Source organism: Poecilia latipinna, unplaced genomic scaffold (assembly GCF_001443285.1).
Source record: "Poecilia latipinna isolate Pla-1442-1.1 unplaced genomic scaffold, P_latipinna-1.0 Scaffold862, whole genome shotgun sequence".
Taxonomy (NCBI): Eukaryota; Metazoa; Chordata; class Actinopteri; order Cyprinodontiformes; family Poeciliidae; genus Poecilia; species Poecilia latipinna.
Window position 1 is genome coordinate 57,194 of NW_015113478.1, and position 18,329 is coordinate 75,522.

An 18,329-nucleotide genomic window follows, 5' to 3' on the forward strand; every position below is an offset into this window, starting at 1 on the left:
AGGTTGCACAATGTGTGGTAGCTGAAAATTGAGAAAAATGACAAAGGCTGAGCAGAAATGTTAGTTTGTTCCTTAATTTACAGAAATGTTAAGCCAAATGCTGATATTTAAAAGCAAATTCAGTGTTCATTAGTATGCGTGATAGTTCTGAACATCATATTTTCTAAAGAGAAATTTTTCAGCTTGGCTGTAAGCTTTTGAAAAACGTCAAGCTTCTTCCATAAGGGAAGCAGAAGAACAAATCCCTGGAGTTCTTGGTTTATTCATTCTGCTGTCTGTTCAGTGACATTCACGTTCATTCAGCACTTCCAGAAAGTTTGTCTCCGGTTACATAAACTGTCCAACTGCGACTGAGCTGCATGGAAACACCAGCAGAAACTAAAAATAGCGAAGAGCATCTTCAGCAGTTCTGAAGCGGAGGATGGATGAAGATTAGGCGGCGCTCTGGCTGACTCCGAGCTCCGAGTTTAATCTCTGTCATTCCATCGTCTCTTCTCCGCTTTCCCGCAGTGACAGCGTCATTCAGTTGATATGTGTCGCCAAGGGAACAGGCCTGGGACTCGTCGTCAAAGGAGGGGCCAACCGAGCTGAAGGACCAATGGTGTTCATTCAAGAAATAGTGCCTGGAGGAGACTGCCAGAAGGTCAGAGTCTTCTTTCACTGAATGCTTTGTTATAATCAAAGCAAAATCGCCAGAGATGGAAACATGGATAGGGAGGAAGAGACTCTGTTCGACGAAAGCTGTCGCATAAATATTAATACAGTGACTTGCAAAGGTTTCCAGACATATTAACCTTCTTTAAAAAGTGGTGCATAGTTGTGAAATGGAAGGGAATGATACCTTGTTTTTGAATAATTTGCTAGACGATAAATTGTTGGAGAACTTATTGCGATAAATGATAATATTGTTGGAAAATAATTGGAATAATGGAAGAATAATGGAAGAACACATTCCTGAAGATTGATAAACTTGAAATTCTGATGAACATTTAAACATTGAAACTGGAAGACATTTTCAGCATCCAAAATAAATAAACAAATCAACAGAAACAACAAATAAAATTAACTCTGAAGTCTCTGTAGACGAAATTGTCTTTCAAAAAAGGGGATAGTTGAGATAAGAGCATCAGACTGAAGACCAGTTTTGGTAGAAACAGAAAAACGAACAACATTTCTGTGGTTATACCAACTGGACAGCCGGTTGCTCTACAGACTCACTCTTATAATGTATTACACACATGTTGTTGTTGCAGGTGTAAGATTGATTTAATTATTGAACTAGTTAAACAAAATGGCACATCCTGTTATTTAAAAAAAAAAATGAGCATGATCTAATTTTGGACCTATTTGCACAGGATATGTCTTGATAATTCCTGTGGTTCTGCTGCAGGACGGCCGGCTGCAGGTGGGAGACCAGCTGGTGTCCATCAACAAGGAGTCTCTGATCGGAGTGACGAACGAGGAGGCCCGGAGCATCCTGACGCGCACCAAACTCAGGTCCGACACGAGCAAAACAAGACAGGCCGACGGCGGATCGAAGCCGAACAGCAGAAAAATTTATGAGCCTTTCTATGACGATGAGGCTCAAAGGCGGCTGGGGGAAGAACAGTGTTTGAACGCATCCTTATGTTTGCGTTGCAGACCGGACCCCACGGTAGAGATTGCCTTCATCAGGCGGAGGTCGTCGTCCAGCTCCAGCAGCGGCTCCCACAGCCCCGTCTGCTTGCAGGGGTGTGGCGTCGGAGCCGGACCCCAGACGAAGGCCCTCGGGTTGGGCTCCGCGGCCCTGCAGCAAACCATGGTGACCAAGATCACTTCCAGCAGGAACCCCGCCTGCGAGACGCTGCCGCCGGTCAACGTCACGCAGGTCTGAGCTTCACGAGACGGATGGGCCACAGCATCTGTATTGTCTACTGTCTGATACGAGGAGGAACTGGTCGACCTGTGATCCGTTTTTTCTTTTTTTTTTTTTAGGTGCGAGTCGCTCCAGGCAGAACGGAGCAGACGGGAGTCTCCTCAGCGCCGCAGAGCGACAGCAGCACCGACACGAACCCTGGTGAGTTTCCGTCTAGCTCTGATAAAGATTCAAACAGGTTAAATGAGGAGAACTCTGACCTGAACACAACCTGGTGACCCACAGAAACTCTTCAGGAGATCTCACTGTTGCAGTCACAAAGCAGGCAGCGCATAGTAATACTTATAGAGCTACAACTAGAAGCTTGATTCACATTGCTTTTCCTCTAACACAATGATGGAGGGATCAAGCTGTAAAACTGAAACCTCAGTTTCAGCTGAAACTCCTGAAACCAAGAGCCATCCCCTGCACCACATGATGAAATCTACTTAATATTCACAAAAACCCAAACCTTACACTCAAAATACTAAAGGCGTGATGATGTAACACTTATCTGTATACAGTAACGTGGAAATGTTGGGACATCCTACGACACCCGACAGAGAGACTAGAATACTAGAAGATTGCAACAGCCTACGGGTCTGATAAAAAATCTCAAAGAGCTCTGCATCTGATGTAACTTAGAAATTAACAGCCAACATGCTCAGGTCTTTTCATCCAACCAAATTCAACCCTGTAAGAAGACTGTAGGATTTTACATGAAATCTACAAAGACCATAAAATATAATCACAGGATCTACTGCATTCTCTTGCTGCTGTGGAATAGAAAGCGCAGGAATAACTATGTGAGAAAGTTCTTTTTTTTTATGTGGTAAAGAATTTTCTTCGTTTTTGTTCAGTGAAATTAAATAATTTTATTGAAAAAAATATGATTAGGCATAAATATATGACGTTTCCTTTGAAAGATGAAGTCAAGACATCTCTTTAATTATCAAAATGTTCCCTTTTTTTTTTCTTCCACACCTTCTTGTGCAAGTCTGGAAGCTGAGAAGACATATCCTGTCATTGTTATTGTTATACACTCAACAGATTGAAATTATTTTTCAATGTTGGAAAAGAGCTCATTATTTTTGAATACTTTCTGAATTCTAACACATTAATAATAAAAAAAGGGTGTGTTTTTTTTTTCACCTTGACTGTAGCTGAAGCATCATTCCAATTGAATCTTTATTTTGTTTTGTTGGCCTCCTATCTGATCGACAAACCACCTGCCCAGGAACTAACACCCTGCGGACGTAAATAGATGTAAACACATCGCAGTTCCCGACCCAACCTGCTCATCCATCCATCCATCCTTCCTTTCATTTAAATGCTGAGCTGCTTGTGAGGTGACGGCATGTCGCTTCGCTACAACCCCCTGACTGTAAATGCAGACAGATTGCGAACAGCCGAGCGCCTCCAAACTGTGGCCTTACAGTCGCAGCGAAGCAGATGGTCCGAGGAGGAAGGAGGAAGTGATGCGAGCGGGAGGTCTGGGCTGCGATTGGCTTCAGCTAGGTGTGAAGCTCCACCACGTCTCTGTGTGCGAGGAATCCTGAGGTCTCCCTCCATATGTTAATTCATCCCGATTTTCGTCTTTGACGTCATGACGTGAATTCATTCGAGTAAAATAAAGTCGCTGTTTTACACGCTGGGTGTCATAATTAAGTTTAGTTTTAAGTTTTTGTTCATTTGTTTTCTTTTCCTTTATAATTTTCCGGCTCGTTTTCCCTTCCTCCAGGTCAGCCTAGTATAGTTAAGGATGAAAATCAATATTTTTTAAAAGTAGCCCATTTAGATCAAGATTTTATTAATTGTAGTTTTTGTGGAAAAATGTAAGACAACAATTAACAAAACCATTATTTCTCAGTGATATTTTGAGGTTTGTCTCAAATTTGAACTCTCTGTAAAAGCGTGAAAAACTGATTAAACTTGAACAGTGACTGGAACCCTTGTGAAAAATAAATATGCTAAGTACATGACAACATGCTTATGAAAATTAACACGATAAAAAAGCAGCTGCGCTTTAAGGGAAATGTGAATACCATATCTCATTACAATGAGATAAATAGTCGGCTCCCTTCTAAACACCATTAGTCATCACATTACATAAAAAAAACAGTACTAGAAGTATGTTTTTAAAAATATATCCTACATTTTTTAATATAATCTTAACAAGTATATCCACTTGACGACATACTAAAAATGTAATACAGCATATTTATTTTTTCCACCAGGTGACATAAATCTGTGTTTGTGTGTTTCAGATTCTGGGAGCAGCCAGCCACCTCAGAGGAAATGTTCGCTCAGCTCCAGCTGTCGATTCAAACTGGAACGACTGGAGCAGGTCGGTTTCGGGCCTGATTCAAATGTAAAGGAAGAAAAGTTTTATGATTTCTCTTTTGCTGTTCCACTGCAGAATTATCAGCAGGACATCCCAATCCTCAGACTGTGATCACAGTAGAACCTGTAAAAACATGTGAAGAGAACGAGAGTGAAGCACATCAGTGTAGCTCCCGATCGATGTTTTCACCACCCCCCGCTGTGTGTATTGATCCGTGTGTGTGTGTGTTTCAGGCGCTGGATCTAATCGGTCTGAAGCCCACAGATGCTCAGCGGCAGGCACTTAGGTCCAGACTACGAGCCGATCCGACTGGAACAGTGGCCTTCACAGGTACGACAACAACTCCCATCATCCTTCACTTCACACTGACATGGAGGAGATTCAAATAGCAACACGCTTTGACTTTCAGCGTGCTTTCATTTGTTTGTTAGCCCCTGTTTTACTAGCATGACTTGGATCTCTACCCCGATTCAGTTATCTGATTTAATTTAATTCTGATTTAATGTTTCACGTAAAGGATCTAACGGCAGCACCAGAAAAAAAAATGCATCAGTCTGATGTTTTTTTTAACAGGTTGTCTTTATTAGCATTATGGTTTACTTAATAATAACTCCAAACATTTGTTTTAGCATGTTGAAGCAGGCACTCGCATTGTGTTAGAAGTTAATCTGTACTTGCACACAATTTATATTTCCTCTTAATTTGTAACTGACTAATCTTAAAATCTTAATTAAGGTATGTGAAATATCTAAATGAGCCTTACCAGTCACTTTTGGCAGAAAATATGCGTGAAAGATGAGTGCAGACAGTATTCTCCAAACTTCTCCACATTTCTGTAAAAAACAAGAAAAGAGCTTGCATGTTTACAATAGCTCCCCCTGCTGGATTGAATGGTTTTTATTTTTGTTGCTCATTCAGTGCAGAGGGACATTGTTGCTTAGAGGAACAGGTGGAAACATTCTGTGATGTCCTTCAGTTTACTCAACACAATTAAAGTAAAGTGACAATTTTTTCCTCACTGGCTCTTCTTTGGGATTAGTCCTGTTATTCTACATCTACTTGTTTGTTAAAGACATGCATGCATCTACATTCATTAACCTCGGATTGAATCACAGACCAGCTTAGTATTTCTTAGGAACTAGTTAAGGCAGATCTGTCAAATAAAACCTGTTCTATAGGATTCGGCCCAGAAAAACTCCAAAAAAACCTGCTTTTATTTGAGATCTACTCTTAAAAGAGCTTCATAAGACAAAACTGTTTAAACCTATTCAACTGGCACCATAAAAACTTATTAAAAACAGATTAATGGAGTTATTAAAAAAAACAGGTGAGATTTTTCCAAAGGTCACGTTCTGTTGAACTCTTCCTTTCTATTTGCGCCTGCAGACTTCGAGAGCCTGATCCGGGAACTGTTCAAGCCTCAGCTGGAGGAACTGTTCGGCACCCAGTCCAGCTCCAGGTTCACGTCAGACGACTTCTCCAGCCTGCTGGAGTCTCCCACCAACCCACCGGTAACGGCTCAGGCTGGGACCTGCGGACTAAAACTCGCACATAAAACATCCGCTGACATCTTCAAAACAAAAGAGACATCTTCCAAAGTGAAATAATCTATATCGCTTTAAAAAGTAAAATGAAATATACGTTTTCTTTTACTATTTAAGTTAATAATGAGACCGCTAATAACTTCTGGGATTTGTCTAAAACTTCACACACTGGCCTTTTAACAAAAACTCCTGATAACTTTTGTTAATCTCCAGAGAAAATAGTTACGATTCAACGACTTCATCCTAAAGTTGAAATTGAGATTTTAAATAGAAAAAACGACAAAAATCACGAATGTGTACCAAAACTTTAACCCATCTGACAGTGGGTCCTCCAGTAAGAACCTCAGGGATATTTTTACACCAGACATTCCTGATTTCCTCTGTTTCTTCCTGCAGCCGTCGCTGTCAGACTCGGACGACCTGGAGGAGATGGAGAAGTTGAGGAAGGAGCACATTGAGGCTCTGAAGGAGATCAAGACACTGCAGGTGACCTCACTGAAGTCTGATAAAATGTTAGAGGATTGTGGTGAAACCTTCCAGGTTTGATTCTGGAGCAGGGGGGAAAAAAAACAAACAAAAAAAAACACATTGTGTTTATTTCCAATAGGAGCAGCTTGTCGAGTCTCAGAGAGTTCACCAAGAGCTGGAGGACGAGCTCAACAAGGTCAAGCAGGTCAGTCTAATCTTTAATTTCCCCCTTCACCTGTTAGACTTTAGAGAAATATTTGCTTTTAAATAGAATCACCTAGTTTTAGATTTTCTAAAACTACCTCAGTTTAGTGGGGACACGAATCGTCTTGTTTTATATTTGAGGATGTAGAAGTGAGATTTGTTCATTCTGTTGTTTTTTTCCCTCTTGCAACACAAACTCAGTATGAAACGAAATCACATCAGTTTTGTGTTTTGAAGGAGGTGCAGGAGAGCTGTCTGATAAATTTAGATTTTTCATGACTGTGAGTGTTTCTGTAAAAATAGATCAGCAGGTGGAGCCTTCCACACACACACACACACACACACACACACACACACACACATGAACATGAGAGTGTGTGAGTGTGGGAGGTTGAGTTGAACCCACTCAGCGGCTGGAGGAGTGCGCGGCCTCCATTCGCTCGTCTTTCGGGCTCTAAAATAGTTCCTCCTCCCGTTTGTTTGTTCTGATTCACAGCTGAAGGGTCTCGCCCTCGTTTGCTCCCACTTCGCCGCCTCTCGGCTCCTGTAGCGTTGCGTAAACGAATCGATATCTAGATTTAGATGCAGCTGACAGATGTAGGGAGCCAGCGGAGGTTCTGGCGGGATGTTTCCGATCTGTTGGTTGGACAGTCGCAGGAGAGACGAGGGGTTTCTTGGCAGCACTGAACATGAACTCTGGGTGCATTGTTTTCATGTTTTCCCAACATTAGTCTCAATGTAATTACATGTTATTTTATTTTTTGTTTGATTATTGATATGTCGTCCATTAGACCAGTGGTGTCCAAATGTTTTGCAACCAGGTCCAATATTCGGTTGCGAAAACTCGTGGGCCATGTTTTAAAATTAAAACTGAAGAGATTGATTGAGTTATTTGTTGTTTTCATCTGCTTGATAATATTCTAATTAGACAATATTTTGATAAATCAAAGTAGTCGACATTTTGTAGAAAAGGAATCTGCAAGTTATGGTTGACCCAAAACATATGGAGGGTCCTGGACAGTTGCTGTTCATCTTTTGGGGTTTACTGTCATCATTTTTTCTTTTCCTTTTTCTTTTTTTAACTTTTTGAAACAAAGGTTGAGCGTCACTTGCTGGTTTTAGCAAAGTATAATCAATGAAAACAGAAACATTGTTAATAAAAGACAAATACTTTGTCTGGTAGCTAAGTACATTTTATTTGTCTGTAAAAAATCTCAAATTAATCATGGATTCGCTCCATTCTTGAATTGTCGACCATGGGGCCAAACAAATCATCCAGAGGGCTTCAGATGATCCCCGGGGCCACGTTTTGGACATCCCTGCTTTCACTGGAAAGACAACTTTGAGTAAACTTTGATTATTCAAAGTCAACTTTGAGTAACCAATTAACCTAAAAATCATATTTTGCTCTGTTACTCACCAGATTTAAGAAATTTTTAAGCAAAGAAAACCATCTTTTCATCTGAGCTAATCCAGGATTGGCCATTGTCATTCTGTTATTGTTCCGGTTGCACAGTTTGTGCTTTCTTTTTTTTCCCTAATTCCTCTTTTTCCCAGTGAGTAGTGGGTTAGTGTGTTGACCTGCTTGTTTTGACCTTGCGGCTGGAGGTCAGCCCTCAAGGGCCCTCGAGGCCGCAGCTGGAGGCACAAACCGTCATAGCAGGGTTCCTGAAGTTACCCTAACAACCCCCTTACGCCTCAAGTGCACTCTGAATGGCCGCTCTGCACAACAAACCCAGCTGAAAGAGTCTAATTTTAACACCAACAGAGTTGGTGTGTTCCAGCAGACGGCTTGTTTTGAAACCAAATATTCAGCACAAACAAGCTGAAGCAAATTCAAAGATAGACCACAGAGTTTGTCATTTATTTTCAAAGAGATTAAGGGCAAATTTATAAGAAAAAATAAATAAATAAATAAAGTTAATATCTCGTGAGAATGGGAGTGTTGAACAGAATTGATGCTTCCAGATTTTTGAAAGAACAATTTTTGTACAGTCGGCCTTGAAGTGATTGTTGAATTAAACCATCATTGAAAGTTTCTTCTCTGACTCAGCTGTAATTTTCAGGAAACCTTGTCGACTCATAGTAAAAGCCCCTGTGTCCTGCGATTCAAAAGTCTAAATATCTCCCATGCAGTCATCTTTTTCGCTAAGAAATATGACTTCTTGTTTCATATTGTCATGCAGAGAAATCAGTAACCAACATTCTGGCAAACACGATTGCAGTATTATGCCTTGGCGGTCTACAGGACATTTTCCTGAACTGCTTGAAAGCAACATTAAATCATTTATCATGTAAGTTAATTTACACAATGCTCCACAGCGACATCTGGTGGGAGCATCTCCTAATTGGATCTAAATTCACTGTTTTTTCTTATCTTAGTCTTCCTGAGGATCGTTTTCAGGCCGGACTCCCCAGACCCGAGGTGCCCTCTCAGGGACAGATGGGTGCTACACGGAGGGCCTTTTTTTTTTTTGTTTTTTCTTTTTGTTTGAACAGCAATTTGTAGAGGTTTAGAAACATGAGCAGCCATGCTGAGAGTGATAACGGTAACAGATGGCCTTCCTGTTCCCATGCGTTTCCATGTCTTAAGAAAATCACCTTTTTTTTTTTTTTTACCTTTTTGTGTCCTGTTAGTTTTACGTGCGTACGACATCTCTGCAGGAGGTCTTAAGTCGCCAAAATCATGTGCTGCGTGCTGTTTCCTTTCAGTCATAAAAAAGGATGTCACACACAGCACATAAACTAAGCTTTACACGTTTTCCAACTGAGTTACACACCTCCAGGTATCTTTGGTTCATTAGACAGTGCTTACTGAAACAGAAAAGCTTTTTTTTTTAAAACATCTATATTGTGATATAGATATTGTTTTCTTTGATTTATAAAAGAGTACACTTGCGTAATGTACTTAAAAAGTGTCCTTTTGTTATTTCCTTTTCTTGGTGTTGAGACATTTTAAAAAAAATAATAATAGTGAAAAAAGCTGTCTTTTTTTTTTTTACAGCTTGATTAGATCATCACACACCAGGTACTAAACCTGCTTTAGCAAAACAAACCCCTCACATTTTCTGTGCTTATTCTTAAATCACAAATCAAGCCAGCTGTTTTTCTGCGTACACGAGTTTTCAAAAACTCGGGTCGGTATTGTAAGGTCATAGAAACTTCCCATAGCTCCCGATTCACTTCAGAGCAAGAGTGCAAGCAGCCTCGACCTGGGAATCCAGCTCGGTAAGTCAGCCGATGCAGGGCTTTGATTTCCTCGTTGGGCATCTCAGAGGCGCAACACACAAGGTTGACATGAAATTTGTTTGTATCGTAGTTTTAAGTATTTGTGAAAGAAGCTGATGACTACAAGATGCTCAAATGTTGGTAGCCTGATCAACATTTGAAATTTAGGCAGATTAATGAGCTAAAGTGGACCTGTGAACCCTGTTGAGCTTTTACTGGGCAATCTGTTTGCCTGAAGACTTGATGTTCCACCTTCATCACGTTTTCTCTCCAGGAAGCGAAAGTGGGAGCAGAGGAGAGTCGGACTCTGAGGACCCGGATCCAGCTGGCCGAGGAGGCCCAGAAGCAGGCCAGAGGGATGGAGATGGACTACGAGGAGGTCATCCACCTGCTGGAGGCTGAAATTGCCGAGCTGAAGACTCAAAGGGTGGAGCATCCAGCAACGACCAAGAAGGTAGCCAATCACAGAGTCATCACGTTGCTAAAAGAAATCCTTTGTTAAAATGGATCTACTGGAGAAAATATCAGCCTACTAACAAATTACATAGAGCTCCGTACAATATTGACAATAAGCTTAGTTTTGTTGAGAGACATGAATTTTTACATTCTAACCTAGGAGGAAGCCGACGAGCTGAAGAAGAAGGTGGCTATTCTGGAGTGTCAGCTACGGAAGAGTGAAACGGCCAAAAAGGGTTTTGAGATGTCAACGGGAAAGCTACTAAGTTTTGTGGAGGTGAGAGGGTTAAACCAAACCCAGAATCTAAACGTTGATCATCTCTGTGGCGTTTACGTTTCTTGTTTTTCTTTTTGCCTTTTACTGCAGAACGTTCAGGACTTTTTGCTGGAAAGTCACGGACCCACAAAGAGCTACAGGTACACACTTCAAAGCCGTCTGTGTGTGTGTGTGTGTGTGTGTGTGTGCGCGTGCGCGCCACTCAGAGTGACAAAAGGTTGATTGGCTGCCTGCTATTCGTTAGAGTCTGCGCTAACGAGTCCGGTTCCTTGGGGAAAACGGTTGCCGTAGCAACCAGCAACCTTCATCTCTACAAGTTAGTTTTGCTCGTCTGTATACAGTTTATGTGCATGTGTGTGTTTGTGTGTGTGTGTACCTTTACCACCATGTTCTGCTGTTTTGCTGCTGATATACATATGTAGCGTGTGTTAAGGCAGTGCTACAAGAAATATAAATACAAGTCATGTACAGATGGGAAAATATGTAAACAAATGTTTGAACAGGAAAAAATCCCATCAGTTTTTTTTTTATTCTAATTTTGTTTTTCTCTATAAAATAAAAAACAAAGTCAGACAATTATAGTGATGGAACTGATAAAAAAAAATAAAGAATTCAAATACATTAATTTTCTAAACAGTAACGCATGTAAACATGAAAAAACTGTAAATACTCTTATCCTCATCTAGTGTTTGTAGTTGAAAAATATATGCTTGAAGCCAATTTATTTAGTTTTGTTTAAAGTGTTATTACCATTTCCTCATTAAAATTTTTCAAAACGGATACAAATCAAAAGAAATTATGAAATTATTGTTTTCTTATTTTTCAAATTCTTAAAAAAGTAAAAAAAGTTTTTTCTTATGTCTTCATATTTCATTCTCCGTATTTGTCATTACTTCAAAGTTTTGTTTAGTTTTTTAAATAATGGACTCTGGCTGGGCAAATTGTTTCCTGCACATCAACACAGGGTGTCAGTTTCTCTGTACATCCATGAAATAACAAATTAACAATTTTATTCAACATCTTTATGACTTTCAACAAGTCTAAACGAGGTTCAGGAAAGTTCCCTTTGCACGTTCCGTCCTCAGGAAATAAGTTAGAAGTAAAGGCAACTGAGACGTGTGTTTCTCAGTCATGTAATGACGTCTCCAGCAGAGAGCCCATTAGTCCGGGCTTCGCACACACTCAGTGGTCCGGCTTGGCCCACTTCAGCTCAGGCAGAGCACCGGTTGGCTCCCGGTAATGGGCTCCTGCTGCGAGCGGCGGCATTACGAAATGTCTCCACCGAGTAAGAGGTCACCAATTACTCTTCCCTATCCAGTTGTTGATCTTTATTTATTAACCACCAACACACAACACTGATCACCACGAGGAGTGTTGCACAAAGCATGCTAACGGGTTCACCTCATAATCCAAAACTGCAGAACATATCTTATGTATGGATGTATATATGTATGGATGGATGGATGGATGGATGGTAGTAAAAGGTAGGAAGAAAAGGTTTTGATGAACAGCTGCAGGCCAATGTCTGATTCTCTTTTTGTTCTGCGTCTGAAGTTATATGGATGAATGAATAACCTTATTGTCGTCAAATGGTTTGCGCACATCTAGATTAGTTTTTCCACTCATAACATCTGATTAATTCTCTTGTCTTACAACTTTTTAAGATTATAAATTATCTTTCATCTCATTTCCTTCTCTCCTTCCTCTTCCTCACCGTAGATCTGTTTGTGCAAGTTCCTTATCCTGCGATTTATTTTTTGTTTTTAACATTTCTGATGTTGCGTTGTGATGCTTGTGTCCCTTTCGATCTGTTTGAATTTTCCATCTGCTTATTTTCATAATCTCTCCTGTTATTCCTCCCTTTTCTCTTATTTCATCTGTTTATCTTTCATGTTTCCTTCCATCTGCCCTCATCCTTTTGTTCCTCCGCCGTGTTTTGATCCCAGTTTATCGGCTCTCCCTGGGAGCTTGTGTAAGGTGGACTCTGTAAATCTGGTCACTTGGTCATGCTATTAGGTCATCCACCTATGAAACCTCCTGCCAGCTTCTTTTGTTTCATTGCAGGTCAGTGGGACACCTGAGCTTTCATAACTGCTGGACACTCTACCCCCCATAGCGGACCCTTGGTCCTATTTCTGTTATTTTTACTTTCTGGTTTGTTCGTTTTCTAGGCCACTCGTCTGATCCATAGATTCAATAAAGGAAGCATTGTTAATTTTTTTTTATTTTGTCTGAAATAAATGGCCTGATCTAGCTTCCGCAATGTCTTTTTGTATTCTGACACAGATTAAAGCCATAATTTCCTCAGAGCTCAGTTCAGAATCAAAATTAGTTTATAAAAAGAAGGNTAACTTTTTGAAACAAAGGTTGAGCGTCACTTGCTGGTTTTAGCAAAGTATAATCAATGAAAACAGAAACATTGTTAATAAAAGACAAATACTTTGTCTGGTAGCTAAGTACATTTTATTTGTCTGTAAAAAATCTCAAATTAATCATGGATTCGCTCCATTCTTGAATTGTCGACCATGGGGCCAAACAAATCATCCAGAGGGCTTCAGATGATCCCCGGGGCCACGTTTTGGACATCCCTGCTTTCACTGGAAAGACAACTTTGAGTAAACTTTGATTATTCAAAGTCAACTTTGAGTAACCAATTAACCTAAAAATCATATTTTGCTCTGTTACTCACCAGATTTAAGAAATTTTTAAGCAAAGAAAACCATCTTTTCATCTGAGCTAATCCAGGATTGGCCATTGTCATTCTGTTATTGTTCCGGTTGCACAGTTTGTGCTTTCTTTTTTTTCCCTAATTCCTCTTTTTCCCAGTGAGTAGTGGGTTAGTGTGTTGACCTGCTTGTTTTGACCTTGCGGCTGGAGGTCAGCCCTCAAGGGCCCTCGAGGCCGCAGCTGGAGGCACAAACCGTCATAGCAGGGTTCCTGAAGTTACCCTAACAACCCCCTTACGCCTCAAGTGCACTCTGAATGGCCGCTCTGCACAACAAACCCAGCTGAAAGAGTCTAATTTTAACACCAACAGAGTTGGTGTGTTCCAGCAGACGGCTTGTTTTGAAACCAAATATTCAGCACAAACAAGCTGAAGCAAATTCAAAGATAGACCACAGAGTTTGTCATTTATTTTCAAAGAGATTAAGGGCAAATTTATAAGAAAAAATAAATAAATAAATAAAGTTAATATCTCGTGAGAATGGGAGTGTTGAACAGAATTGATGCTTCCAGATTTTTGAAAGAACAATTTTTGTACAGTCGGCCTTGAAGTGATTGTTGAATTAAACCATCATTGAAAGTTTCTTCTCTGACTCAGCTGTAATTTTCAGGAAACCTTGTCGACTCATAGTAAAAGCCCCTGTGTCCTGCGATTCAAAAGTCTAAATATCTCCCATGCAGTCATCTTTTTCGCTAAGAAATATGACTTCTTGTTTCATATTGTCATGCAGAGAAATCAGTAACCAACATTCTGGCAAACACGATTGCAGTATTATGCCTTGGCGGTCTACAGGACATTTTCCTGAACTGCTTGAAAGCAACATTAAATCATTTATCATGTAAGTTAATTTACACAATGCTCCACAGCGACATCTGGTGGGAGCATCTCCTAATTGGATCTAAATTCACTGTTTTTTCTTATCTTAGTCTTCCTGAGGATCGTTTTCAGGCCGGACTCCCCAGACCCGAGGTGCCCTCTCAGGGACAGATGGGTGCTACACGGAGGGCCTTTTTTTTTTTTGTTTTTTCTTTTTGTTTGAACAGCAATTTGTAGAGGTTTAGAAACATGAGCAGCCATGCTGAGAGTGATAACGGTAACAGATGGCCTTCCTGTTCCCATGCGTTTCCATGTCTTAAGAAAATCACCTTTTTTTTTTTTTTTACCTTTTTGTGTCCTGTTAGTTTTACGTGCGTACGACATCTCTGCAGGAGGTCTTAAGTCGCCAAAATCATGTGCTGCGTGCTGTTTCCTTTCAGTCATAAAAAAGGATGTCACACACAGCACATAAACTAAGCTTTACACGTTTTCCAACTGAGTTACACACCTCCAGGTATCTTTGGTTCATTAGACAGTGCTTACTGAAACAGAAAAGCTTTTTTTTTTAAAACATCTATATTGTGATATAGATATTGTTTTCTTTGATTTATAAAAGAGTACACTTGCGTAATGTACTTAAAAAGTGTCCTTTTGTTATTTCCTTTTCTTGGTGTTGAGACATTTTAAAAAAAATAATAATAGTGAAAAAAGCTGTCTTTTTTTTTTTTACAGCTTGATTAGATCATCACACACCAGGTACTAAACCTGCTTTAGCAAAACAAACCCCTCACATTTTCTGTGCTTATTCTTAAATCACAAATCAAGCCAGCTGTTTTTCTGCGTACACGAGTTTTCAAAAACTCGGGTCGGTATTGTAAGGTCATAGAAACTTCCCATAGCTCCCGATTCACTTCAGAGCAAGAGTGCAAGCAGCCTCGACCTGGGAATCCAGCTCGGTAAGTCAGCCGATGCAGGGCTTTGATTTCCTCGTTGGGCATCTCAGAGGCGCAACACACAAGGTTGACATGAAATTTGTTTGTATCGTAGTTTTAAGTATTTGTGAAAGAAGCTGATGACTACAAGATGCTCAAATGTTGGTAGCCTGATCAACATTTGAAATTTAGGCAGATTAATGAGCTAAAGTGGACCTGTGAACCCTGTTGAGCTTTTACTGGGCAATCTGTTTGCCTGAAGACTTGATGTTCCACCTTCATCACGTTTTCTCTCCAGGAAGCGAAAGTGGGAGCAGAGGAGAGTCGGACTCTGAGGACCCGGATCCAGCTGGCCGAGGAGGCCCAGAAGCAGGCCAGAGGGATGGAGATGGACTACGAGGAGGTCATCCACCTGCTGGAGGCTGAAATTGCCGAGCTGAAGACTCAAAGGGTGGAGCATCCAGCAACGACCAAGAAGGTAGCCAATCACAGAGTCATCACGTTGCTAAAAGAAATCCTTTGTTAAAATGGATCTACTGGAGAAAATATCAGCCTACTAACAAATTACATAGAGCTCCGTACAATATTGACAATAAGCTTAGTTTTGTTGAGAGACATGAATTTTTACATTCTAACCTAGGAGGAAGCCGACGAGCTGAAGAAGAAGGTGGCTATTCTGGAGTGTCAGCTACGGAAGAGTGAAACGGCCAAAAAGGGTTTTGAGATGTCAACGGGAAAGCTACTAAGTTTTGTGGAGGTGAGAGGGTTAAACCAAACCCAGAATCTAAACGTTGATCATCTCTGTGGCGTTTACGTTTCTTGTTTTTCTTTTTGCCTTTTACTGCAGAACGTTCAGGACTTTTTGCTGGAAAGTCACGGACCCACAAAGAGCTACAGGTACACACTTCAAAGCCGTCTGTGTGTGTGTGTGTGTGTGTGTGTGTGCGCGTGCGCGCCACTCAGAGTGACAAAAGGTTGATTGGCTGCCTGCTATTCGTTAGAGTCTGCGCTAACGAGTCCGGTTCCTTGGGGAAAACGGTTGCCGTAGCAACCAGCAACCTTCATCTCTACAAGTTAGTTTTGCTCGTCGTTGTACAGTTTATGTGCATGTGTGTGTTTGTGTGTGTGTGTGTACCTTTACCACCATGTTCTGCTGTTTTGCTGCTGATATACATATGTAGCGTGTGTTAAGGCAGTGCTACAAGAAATATAAATACAAGTCATGTACAGATGGGAAAATATGTAAACAAATGTTTGAACAGGAAAAAATCCCATCAGTTTTTTTTTTATTCTAATTTTGTTTTTCTCTATAAAATAAAAAACAAAGTCAGACAATTATAGTGATGGAACTGATAAAAAAAAATAAAGAATTCAAATACATTAATTTTCTAAACAGTAACGCATGTAAACATGAAAAAACTGTAAATACTCTTATCCTCATCTAGTGTTTGTAGTTGAAAAATATATGCTTGAAGCCAATTTATTTAGTTTTGTTTAAAGTGTTATTACCATTTCCTCATTAAAATTTTTCAAAACGGATACAAATCAAAAGAAATTATGAAATTATTGTTTTCTTATTTTTCAAATTCTTAAAAAAGTAAAAAAAGTTTTTTCTTATGTCTTCATATTTCATTCTCCGTATTTGTCATTACTTCAAAGTTTTGTTTAGTTTTTTAAATAATGGACTCTGGCTGGGCAAATTGTTTCCTGCACATCAACACAGGGTGTCAGTTTCTCTGTACATCCATGAAATAACAAATTAACAATTTTATTCAACATCTTTATGACTTTCAACAAGTCTAAACGAGGTTCAGGAAAGTTCCCTTTGCACGTTCCGTCCTCAGGAAATAAGTTAGAAGTAAAGGCAACTGAGACGTGTGTTTCTCAGTCATGTAATGACGTCTCCAGCAGAGAGCCCATTAGTCCGGGCTTCGCACACACTCAGTGGTCCGGCTTGGCCCACTTCAGCTCAGGCAGAGCACCGGTTGGCTCCCGGTAATGGGCTCCTGCTGCGAGCGGCGGCATTACGAAATGTCTCCACCGAGTAAGAGGTCACCAATTACTCTTCCCTATCCAGTTGTTGATCTTTATTTATTAACCACCAACACACAACACTGATCACCACGAGGAGTGTTGCACAAAGCATGCTAACGGGTTCACCTCATAATCCAAAACTGCAGAACATATCTTATGTATGGATGTATATATGTATGGATGGATGGATGGATGGATGGTAGTAAAAGGTAGGAAGAAAAGGTTTTGATGAACAGCTGCAGGCCAATGTCTGATTCTCTTTTTGTTCTGCGTCTGAAGTTATATGGATGAATGAATAACCTTATTGTCGTCAAATGGTTTGCGCACATCTAGATTAGTTTTTCCACTCATAACATCTGATTAATTCTCTTGTCTTACAACTTTTTAAGATTATAAATTATCTTTCATCTCATTTCCTTCTCTCCTTCCTCTTCCTCACCGTAGATCTGTTTGTGCAAGTTCCTTATCCTGCGATTTATTTTTTGTTTTTAACATTTCTGATGTTGCGTTGTGATGCTTGTGTCCCTTTCGATCTGTTTGAATTTTCCATCTGCTTATTTTCATAATCTCTCCTGTTATTCCTCCCTTTTCTCTTATTTCATCTGTTTATCTTTCATGTTTCCTTCCATCTGCCCTCATCCTTTTGTTCCTCCGCCGTGTTTTGATCCCAGTTTATCGGCTCTCCCTGGGAGCTTGTGTAAGGTGGACTCTGTAAATCTGGTCACTTGGTCATGCTATTAGGTCATCCACCTATGAAACCTCCTGCCAGCTTCTTTTGTTTCATTGCAGGTCAGTGGGACACCTGAGCTTTCATAACTGCTGGACACTCTACCCCCCATAGCGGACCCTTGGTCCTATTTCTGTTATTTTTACTTTCTGGTTTGTTCGTTTTCTAGGCCACTCGTCTGATCCATAGATTCAATAAAGGAAGCATTGTTAATTTTTTTTTATTTTGTCTGAAATAAATGGCCTGATCTAGCTTCCGCAATGTCTTTTTGTATTCTGACACAGATTAAAGCCATAATTTCCTCAGAGCTCAGTTCAGAATCAAAATTAGTTTATAAAAAGAAGGAAAAAAAAACAACCTCAGAGAAATGATCTATACTGCAGTTTAACTTCTGTCTGACTTCATCAGGTTAGATGTTTTGCTGCTCAGATGCATCAAACAACAACAAACTCAAAGGTGTCACTGACAGGCAGCTGAAGGTTTCAATGCAGGATGGACACAATAACAAGACATATGCTTGGTGAAAGGTGAGGCTTTCAGACTGAAAAGTGTCTTACTTTTTAATCAAGAAAGGAGGTGTGAGCGACATGTTTTACCACACTGAAAAAAACAACCCCTCCCTCCCCCCCCCCCCAAAAAAAAAAAAAAAAAAAAAAACAAAAAAAAAAACCCCCAAAAAA

General features: G+C 40.2%; 1 protein-coding gene across 3 annotated transcripts in view; it reads left to right on the forward strand.

Moving 5' to 3' along the window:
• Window positions 1-18,329, forward strand: part of stxbp4 (syntaxin binding protein 4) — a 50,654-nt gene that overhangs the window by 20,131 nt on the left and 12,194 nt on the right. For 2 of the 3 annotated variants that reach the window (XM_015048148.1, XM_015048147.1), the window contains exons 8-20: window positions 511-643; window positions 1,391-1,497; window positions 1,642-1,867; window positions 1,975-2,056; window positions 4,162-4,241; window positions 4,472-4,568; window positions 5,625-5,749; window positions 6,179-6,268; window positions 6,390-6,455; window positions 9,957-10,136; window positions 10,299-10,415; window positions 10,506-10,555; window positions 10,660-10,928. In XM_015048148.1, coding sequence (XP_014903634.1) covers window positions 511-643; window positions 1,391-1,497; window positions 1,642-1,867; window positions 1,975-2,056; window positions 4,162-4,241; window positions 4,472-4,568; window positions 5,625-5,749; window positions 6,179-6,268; window positions 6,390-6,455; window positions 9,957-10,136; window positions 10,299-10,415; window positions 10,506-10,555; window positions 10,660-10,837 — 1,531 coding nt within the window. In that variant the 3' untranslated portion in view covers window positions 10,838-10,928. Of the gene's footprint in view, window positions 1-510; window positions 644-1,390; window positions 1,498-1,641; window positions 1,868-1,974; window positions 2,057-4,161; window positions 4,242-4,471; window positions 4,569-5,624; window positions 5,750-6,178; window positions 6,269-6,389; window positions 6,456-9,956; window positions 10,137-10,298; window positions 10,416-10,505; window positions 10,556-10,659; window positions 10,929-18,329 lie in introns of those variants that run through there. The other variant, XM_015048149.1, reaches the window with a different exon arrangement.